The sequence below is a fragment of the Propithecus coquereli genome, unplaced genomic scaffold, assembly GCF_000956105.1.
Source record: "Propithecus coquereli isolate 6110/MARCELLA unplaced genomic scaffold, Pcoq_1.0 Scaffold827, whole genome shotgun sequence".
Lineage (NCBI taxonomy): Eukaryota > Metazoa > Chordata > Mammalia > Primates > Indriidae > Propithecus > Propithecus coquereli.
The window spans coordinates 248,247-257,384 of record NW_012154474.1 but is presented as its reverse complement, the minus strand read 5'-3'; the positions used below and the strand labels follow the sequence as shown (position 1 = coordinate 257,384).

Sequence of the window (9,138 nt, the reverse complement as noted above, 5' to 3'; positions counted from 1 at the left end):
TGACGCCACAGCACTCTATCCCGGGCAACACAGTGAGACTCTGTCTCAAAAAAAAAAAAAAAAAAGAATTTGTCCATTTGATGTAAAATCTCGAACGCAGTGGATAAAGCCGTTCATCATATCCTCGTGTCTTCTGTGACGTCAGCAGCGGCTCCACGGAGCTAAGCGGAGACTCACGGCCTCGGCCTGGAGGCCAGAAGTCTGGGCCGGGGGCCGGCCGGGCTGGCTCCTGGGGAGTTTGGGGGCGGGTCTGGCCGGCCTCCCCCCGCGGTCTCTGCATCGCCGCCGCCCCTGTTTGTGTCTGTCCCTGTGTCCACATTTCTCCTTCTCACGAGGACGTGAGTCGTGGGTGAGGGCCCGCCCGGAAGCCCTCGTCGTAACTAGTGACATCTGCGCAGCCCTGCTTCTAGCGGGGCCACGTTCTGAGATGCTGAGACGGAAACAACGTGCCGTGGGGTTTCCGGCTGGAGCAGGAGCGGAGCGTGTGCCGCAGCAGCCAGGACGGGGAGGGCCGCGGGAGCGCATAGCCGGGCTCCCGCAGCGTGTGCGTGATTACGCATAAACCGAAGGAGCCGGGGTGAGCGAGGGAAGCAGACTGTGGACCCCAGGGCTCGTACTGGAGACGCGTGAGCCGCAGTGACGGCCACCGTCAGAAGTGAGGAAGTGACGTCACCACAGACTCCACAGGTCTCCGAAAATAACACGGGAACGTCACGGATAACTTTATACCGACATATTCCGCAGTTTAGACAGAGCACGAAGTCCCTGAGAGGTCGAACTACCAAAGCTCACTGCAGGTGACGCTGGCAAGCGAACAGTCTTCTAGTTACAGAAATAAACTTGTAGTTGAAAACCTTCCCGCAGGGGAAACTGCGGGACGGTGGCCTCGCCGGGGACGCTCCTGGCACTTAAGGAGAGAGTGACAGACGTTTCCAAACCCTTCCAGAAGCGAAGAGGGCAGAGCACTCCCACTTGTCCCGAAAGGCCAGGGCCACGCACGTCCCAGCAGGGACGCCCCAGCGAGGGACGGCAGAGGGTGACCTGGGACACGCGACCCCATCCACCCTCAGCCTGAGCACTGTCGTCGTCGTCACGCCTTTCAGTTTTCCCTCCTCTAACCCGGCGACGCGGCCTTGCTGTATCTCACGCGTGCACGTCCGTCTCCGCCCTCCCTGGGTCCCTCCGCTCCCGGTCGGCTCTTTCGCCATTGCAAAAATGGTTTCAATAGAGTAATTCTATTTTCCACTCAATTTAAATTAGAACCCTCATTCTTTACAGATAGTGGTTTGTTCTGGGCACACACAGGCAGGTGGGTGGACGGCGATTTTCTTTCCGCCCTTCGGTGCGTTCTGCGCGCAGCTCCCGGCGCTGCCCAGGCCGCGGGTCGAGCCCGGTGCAAGGCGGCGGCCTCGTCATCGTGCGGTTCTCGTCCCCGTTCTTCTGGTCCGTCACGCCCGTCTTAGCGGTGTGTTCACGTCTCTCACCCACAGCAGAAAAACGTGGCCCGTTTTCCCCCAGACGGCGCCCCGTCCTGCTCTCCTGGAAGCCTGTGCCGTTCTCGTGGTGACTTCGCTCTGTCGTTCTCACTGCTTGGCCCCTTCGTGTTCAGTCTCCCCGTCGCTAGATGCTGAAGTTTGCGTAATTTCTTTAGATAAACTTATTTTCCACGTTGCTCATTCTCTTTTAAGCTAATTTTATCTAATACTTAATTCACTTACTGAATTTGTATTCATCATTTTTATTTCTATCCTTTCAAAATTTCTCTAACCTCCTTCAGAGAAAGACGCCTTTTTATTTCTAGAAGTTTGTTTTGGTTCTCTGTAAACCTTCCTGGTCTGTTCTAACATCTTGCTCTTCAGTTACACTTCGCCTTCCCTCTTTCGTCTTCTAAACGCGTAAAATAGATTTGTATCGTGTTGTGAAGTGAATCTTTTCTGCAGGCTCAGGACACGCGTGTCCGCCTGTGCTGTGCTCTGTGTGTTTCTTCCTGCTCATCCACGGCGCTCGTTTTCTCTTGTGTATGCAGGTCTCTCGGTCCGTGTTCCTATTTGGCTAAACTTAATTTGCATGAATGCTGAGACCCGAAATCCTGGAGCCCTGAAACGTTCCCTGATTTCTTCCCGGGAGAGTCTGAGCGTCCGGCAGGAACTGGGCGGCCGTGCGCAGAGGCCTGCCAGCTGGACGGCCAGCGAAGGACGTTTGGGCTTCACTCTCGGGGCAGTGAGGCTGCCGCGGGTGCTCTTCCCTGTGCTTTGCAAAGGTCATTCTGGGTGGAAGACGTGGCCAGCACGAGCGGAGGAGGTAGAAGCTCGTTGCACAAACCTGAGCGAGGGGTGACGGTGGCCGACTATGGCACGTGGGAGTCGGGGGCATCTCCTGGGATCGCGGCTCAAACCTGTACCTTGCGCGGTGGCCACACCGACTCTCAGGAAGTTTGAGGCAAGCGCCTGACGCTGCCCGGAGGCACGTCTCAGGTGAAATCACTGCCCCCGCCCCATCTCACCTGACGGGGACAGAGGACCCCACGGCCGCTGACCGGCCCAGCCCCAGCTTCTCAAGACCCTGGTGGGGACCCCTGCCCTGCAGGCCCCCCAGAACCCCAGTCCCTGGGGAGAGGGGTCCGTGCTGGGGCAGGCAGCATGGTGTGCACACAGGGGCGGTGGAAAGACTTAATTCTATGAGTAAATTCAACCTTTCAACGTCCAAGTGGGTAATTTTATCTTACTGTTTTCTTAAATTTCATCAAATAACATTCAGGAGCGCAGAAATCCGAAGACGCGAAACAGGAACTGCGCCTGTTTGCCAAGGTACGAGGATTAAGCCAGCACACTCGGAGGGACCTTTTGCCCTAAGCACTTTTTATTGGTTTTCGTAAGGCGCTTTAAGGAGCCAGAGAGAGTAAACAAACGGGACGGGGCGGGTGCCTGACGCCGGCAAGGCCACAAAGGACGGGATAAAGGCCCCGGCGGCTGAGAACACAGGGTCATGGGATTGTTCTCCTGAACCCGCCAGCCCGGGTGCGGCGGAGGCGACCGTGGGCTGTGGACGTGGGACCTTCGGGCCCGGCCCGCCCCAGCGCAGCTCCCGTGGAGGACGCACTCGTCAGAAGTCCCCGACCTCGGAGCCCGTGCGGTGACACTCGCTCCGGCTTCGTGGCTGTCGGTGACAACGAGGTAACTGCGTGAAACTGCCGTGTAGACACACAAGAAGGCATTGTTCACGTTATCTCTGTCACCGCTGAGAATTAAACAACTGTTCCAGTAACCTCTTCGGGCACGACGACAACAAAACACTATTGTGCTACGCCGCGGCCCTGCCCGGATCCCCGAGGGAGGGATCCAGGAGAGGACACGCCGTCGCAGCCACCAGGCTGGGGTCCCTGCCGCAGCTGGAACTCTGTCCCTACAGGTTCACAGACCCTGGGGTCGCAGGGCCGGGGCTCTCCCGGTAGTCCTGACTCAGGGCCCTGGGGGGCCGGCCTTGTTGTTTCCCCGTTGGTTGGTTCCGGCGTTGTTGGGCCGGTTTCGTTTTCCCTTGCTTGGGTTCCCCTTGGGGCGCCCGCCCTCACACCCTCTCCTCCAGCCCCGGCTTCTCCAGAGACGCTGCCCAGCCGTCTGCGTTTGGACGCGCTCTCCCGTCGCTGCTCACCGTCTAGTCCACGCGGCCCGGCTGCTCCGCACAGCATTTGCCCTTCCCCTTCGTGACATTCAACGCAGCGAAGGAAGAGACTCTGCCTCCTCCTCACTGCGGGCCTGGACCTGGTGCCGGGCCACGTGCCCTGAGCCACGGTTTCCAGGCGATCCCTCCTTCCTGGGAAGCCTGCAGTTCTCGAGGCCTCTCCCGGCCACGATGAGATATTGCTACACACAGAGACCCGCAAATGCTGGCAACGGCGCAGAGCAACAGGACCTTCGCTGGCGCGAACGGAAGTGCACAGCCGCTCCAGAAAGAGTGTGGCAGTTTCTAGAAACTAGACACACTTGTGCCCTCCAACCCACGATTGCACTCCTGGGCGTTTTCCCCAGAGCAATGGGAATTGATGGAATTATGCACGTTATGTACAAAATCACGTCCGTGGATGTCCAGTTTTATACGTAATAGCTCCGAAGTGGAAAGACAGCCAGATGTCCTCTGACGAACTGGCCTGTCCGTCCCTGGAGCGGACTCTCCAATAAGGAGGGGCAGACCGTGCACAGCCACCGATGCCGCATGAAAAACATGGTATCAACGGTTACGTGGTGTGATTCATGTATGTGACCTCCTCAAAGTGACAAGATTTCAACCCCGGGGCAGGTCGGCGGTCCCGAGGGTTAGGATGCGGGAGAGGTGGGGACCCCGGCCCCGGTTCCGACTGAGAACCGCTTAGGTATGAGCTTGGGGGACGTGTACGAAGGGAACCCCGAGGCAGACGCCTCCTCTGGAGAGCCCTTGCGTCCTGGCGCAGTGCCATCCAGGTCCGCGTCCTCACGCCCGTGAGCGGAACCTGACGCAGCACAGAGGCCCTGCAGGTGTGGTTTCGTTAAGGATCTTGCAGTGGGGACCACCCTGGGTCACCCGGTGCCCTGCCATCATCCTCGGGGTCCTGCAGGGAGGCGGGAGGGCCCCTTAGCGATGGTGGCAGAGTCGCAGGGACTCACGACGCCCACTGCTGACTTGAGGACGGCCCAGGAGCGCGGGATGGAAAGGGGAGGAGCGGGTCCCCGAGCCTCGGCCCTCCAGGGCCCCGGAGCTGAGAGAGAACAGGTGCACTGCTGTCAGGCACCAACTGGATTCGCTACGGCGGCAGCAGGAAACCAGCGCACTGCAGAGCTGAAATCGTCTCACAACAGAGGTTAAAGAAACACACCAGCCAGGACAGGACTGAGGTCAGCCAGCCTCCCAGGGTGTGGCATCGCCCAGCTGCCACCGGGATTGTGCGGGCATTTCCTCGGCCACCACGCACGTGGAGCCCTGTCTTGTCTGACGCTGCTTTTGTGCTTAGCTTTCGCAGAGACAGAAATCTGGGCGCATCCTCTCAAGCTGCTGTGTTTATTTTGGCTGCCAACCTGCTGAGTCCTGACTCGGCTTTCTGATGTCCTGTCTCCCGCAAACGCCGGCGGTGTGTCCAGAACGCCTGTGGGGGCTGGCAGGAGGCCTGTGCAGCCGGTGTGGCTGGCCCCAGGCACAGCCCGGCCCCCCCCCGCCGTCCAGAGAGGCTCTGGCTCCCGTGCACAAAGGCAGCCTGAGATGACCCGGCTCGGCAGCAGCCCTGAGTGCTCAGCCCGGGACCCGAGCGCGGGAGGTGGGGTGCCTGTCCCGCTGCTCTGGAACCGACTTCGTCATTTATTTAAAAATTCCCCTAGACTCAAGACCCACCCACTGGTCCGGAGTTGATGGAATTCAACTTCTCCCTCTTTACACAGAATTTACTCTTCCTCAACCTGTTCGAGCTCTTCACAGGCCCGGAGGAGGCCATCCCTCGAGGCGTCTGCAGTTCCTTAGAGCAGCAGGGACCCGGCATCTGGGATGGGGGGGAGGCCCTGCTTCCCTGTGCCGCAGACCAAGAATGGCATTTTGTTGTGTTTTGTTGTAAGTCAGCAACGTAAATTTATTTCTTGGGGCTTTTTTTGTGTTTTACGGTGTGAGATGAAGACAGAGCGACCGCGCGTGCAGCGCCGAGGGCCCGGAGACCAGCGTGTGCGCTGCGAGCTGGGGAGGGCCTCCTCTCTGTGCCGGGGTCTCAGCCACACCAGAGCGATTTTCTGGCCCCGTTCCTTTAAATTATGTTTCCCGCACTGGCTTCTCTGGGGGGCACCAGAGTAAGCCACAGCTTGACTTCACCGTGGGACAAATGTCCCAGACCAGTCCCACGGCCCGGTGGCGGACACGGGTGGCGGACACGGGTGGGCCTCACTAACAGACCTTTCGGGTGGCAGCCTGAGTGTCACAAGACCGCCCGACCTGCAGCCGGAGCCTGGTAAGAATGAAAATCCAACCGCCGGGAGGGTGCAGAGGCCTGTTCAAACGCTACCTCCAGCAAAAAGCAATCTCCTCCCAAGTTCTTAACGCACCAAAGGTTACGTGTTAGCATTTTCCAGCGATTCTAGCTCCAACATCCCCGGACCCGGGCCTGGGCGGAGCCTCACTGCGACAGCTCCTCCGCTGTGTCGTGGGTGTTCCAGTCTTCCCGGTCTGGGGGCTGCACGGCTGTGGGGTCGCTGCCTGGGCTGCAAGCTGGGGCCGCCCGGCTGTGGCAGGTCCCCGCCGCGCCTGGCCTTCCTCCGCGCGGTGGGGCCGGGGGACTCGCAGGAAGGGAGCCCGGGGAGGTGCGCGGCGCCCCGCGACCGGGCCAGGCGGCACTGCACGAGCAGCGGCTGGTTTTCCTCCCTTCCTTGGATGGGACCGACCTGGCGGCGATTAACAGGGACTGTCTGGGCTGGTTTGCTTACGGTGGGGCCTAAGAACCTGCGAGAAGAAACTTCGGCCCGAAGTGAGACGGAGCCTGCGGGGCCGCGTGCAGGGAGGAGCTCCGGGACCCCGGCCGTGCGCGCCCTCGACGCCCTTTCCGAAGCCCCTCCGGGTCCGGACCCCAGGGCGGCCCTCGGTCCCGGCGTCACGACCCGTCTGATAAAGTGACAGAACTGGGGCGCGGAATGCGCCCGGTCCCCCGGGACCCCGCGTTAAGGTCCCTCCCGCGGGTTACCCCGGAGCCCTTGCTGACTCAGCCCCTCCCGGCTGTTGAGACCCTCGCTGCGGCCCCTGCTCCCTGGGGGGTTCCGGCGCGCGGGTCCGCACCAAGCCGCTGCGCGGTCAGGGCCCCGGGGCCCCCGGGGACACCAGGCGCAGACGCGCGGCACCGCGGCGGCCCGCGGGGCGGAGGGGCCGGCTGGGCCCCAGCCTCCCGCGACCCCGGCCCCGGAGCGACCCCGCCCCATCCCCTGAAGCCCCGCCTCCTCCGGGCCGACTCCGCCCCGCGCCGCGTGGCCACGCCCTCGTCCTCGGCCCCCGGCCCAGCCCCAGCCCCCGGCCCTTTCCGGGTCCCAGCCTCTCGACCCCCTTCCAGCCCCGCCCCTTCCTCCCGCGGGCCCCGCCCCCGACCGTCCTCCCTCCGTGGCGCGGGCGCAGCGCAGGAGCAAAGGTGCGCCGCCTGACGCGCGGCGCCGCGGTGCCCTGGCACGTGGGGGGGCCCCGGCCCGGCCATGCCGCGCGCGCCCCGGTGCAAAGGCGTGCGCGCCCTGCTGCGTAGCCGCTACCGCGAGGTGCTGCCGCTGGCGACGTTCGTGCGGCGCCTGGGGCCCGAGGGCCGGCGGCTGGTGCAGCGCGGGGACCCGGCGGCCTTCCGCGCGCTGGTGGCCCAGTGCCTGGTGTGCGTGCCCTGGGGCGCGCGGGCGCCCTCCTCCGCCCCCTCCTTCCGCCAGGTGGGCCGCCCAGGGATCCGCGATGGGTGGGGGCGTGGGGCGGGCCGCGGGGAACGAGGCGGGCCGCGGAACAGCGCGTCCCGGGCGCCCGGCACCTCTCCCTGGACTCAGAACTGCTTTGCCCCGCAGGTGTCCTGCCTCAAGGAGCTGGTGGCCAGGGTCGTGCAGAGGCTCTGCGAGCGCGGCGCCAGGAACGTGCTGGCCTTCGGCTTCGCGCTGCTGGACGGGGCCCGTGGCGGGCCGCCGGTGGCCTTCACGACCAGCGTGCGCAGCTACCTGCCCAACACCGTGACCGAGACACTGCGCGGCAGCGGCGCTTGGGGGCTGCTGCTGCGCCGCGTGGGCGACGACGTTCTCGTTCACCTGCTGGCGCGCTGCGCGCTCTACCTGCTGGTGGCTCCGAGCTGCGCCTACCAGGTGTGCGGGCCGCCTCTGTACGAGCTCTGTGCTGCGACGGAGGCCCGGCCTGGTGCGTCCCCCAGACATCGGCCCACGCGACACTTGGGCCAGACGCAAACGGGCCCAAGATCAACGCGCCGGACTCGGAACAGCAGCGATGGCGAGGCCGGGGTATCCCTGCGCCTGCCGGACCAGGGTGCCAGGCGCCGTCCTAGCAGCGCTGGCAGAAGTCCTTCCGCCAAGAGGCGCAGGTGTGAACCGGGCCGTGAGCTGCAACGGGGGCCCGATGGGGAGGCGTCCCTGGCCCACTCAGGCACTGCGCGTGGGCCTAGTAACCACGATCCCCACGCCGTGGCACCCGCCACAACCGCCATGGAAGCCACGTCCTCAGAGGGCGAGCGGTCCGGGACACGTGGCTCCTACCCATCCGTGAGCCCCGCGCACCAGGCGGGCGCCCCACCCACACCGCGGCCCGCGGGTGCACCTGGTCCCCGAATGTACGCGGAGACCAAGCACTTCCTCTATTGCGCGGGAGACAGGGAGCGGCTGCGGCCCTCCTTCCTGCTCAGCTCCCTGCGGCCCAGCCTGACCGGCGCCCGCGCACTTGTGGAGACCATCTTTCTAGGCTCAACGCCCCGGCGGGCAGGGGTGCCCGGCAGGCCGCGCCGCCTGTCCCCGCGCTATTGGCACATGCGGCCCCTATTCCGCGAGCTGCTGGGGAACCACGCCCGGTGCCCCTACGCTGCGCTCCTCAGGACGCACTGCCCAGTGCGCGCGGCGGCCAGCCGGGCTGCAGGTGCCTGCGCCCCCGAGGACGACGCGGGCCCGCGGCGCCTGGTGCGGCTGCTTCGCCAGCACAACAGCCCCTGGCAGGTGTACGCGTTCCTGCGGGCCTGTCTGCGCCGCCTGGTGCCCGCCCGTCTCTGGGGCTCCAGGCACAACGAGCGCCGGTTCTTGAGGAACACGAAGAAGTTCGTGTCTCTGGGGAGGCGCGCCAGGCTCTCCCGGCAGGAGCTGACCTGGCGGATGAGAGTGCAGGACTGCGCTTGGCTTCGTAGCCGCCCAGGTGAGGAGGAGCTGGCCTTCCCTGCCCAGGCCCCGTGCTCAATGCAGCGCGGCTCAGACAAGGGCGCCCGGGGGCAGGCAGGAGCCCTGGCCCTGTGTGTGCCTCGGCCTTGCTGGCGTCTCGCTGTGCCCGGGCTGATGCCGTCTGCTCTCTGCCTGTGCCCTGTGCCTGCGTCCGGTTGGCGCAGAGTTCTCAGTCGTGCTCTGGGACACAGGCAGGTTCCAGGCGCTGGGGCCGCGGCAGCGAGCAGGGGCGACGCATGCGCAGTGGGACGGG

The 9,138-nt window shown here is 64.1% G+C and overlaps 1 protein-coding gene across 2 annotated transcripts in view; it reads left to right on the top strand.

Moving 5' to 3' along the window:
• The first annotated feature begins 7,178 nt into the window (after positions 1 to 7,178).
• The window catches only part of TERT (telomerase reverse transcriptase), a 24,892-nt gene continuing 22,932 nt past the window's right edge, over positions 7,179 to 9,138 (top strand). For both annotated transcript variants that reach the window (XM_012663722.1, XM_012663721.1), the window contains exons 1-2: positions 7,179 to 7,397; positions 7,527 to 8,862. In XM_012663722.1, the coding sequence (XP_012519176.1) occupies positions 7,179 to 7,397; positions 7,527 to 8,862 (1,555 nt within the window). The remainder of the gene's footprint in view (positions 7,398 to 7,526; positions 8,863 to 9,138) is intronic.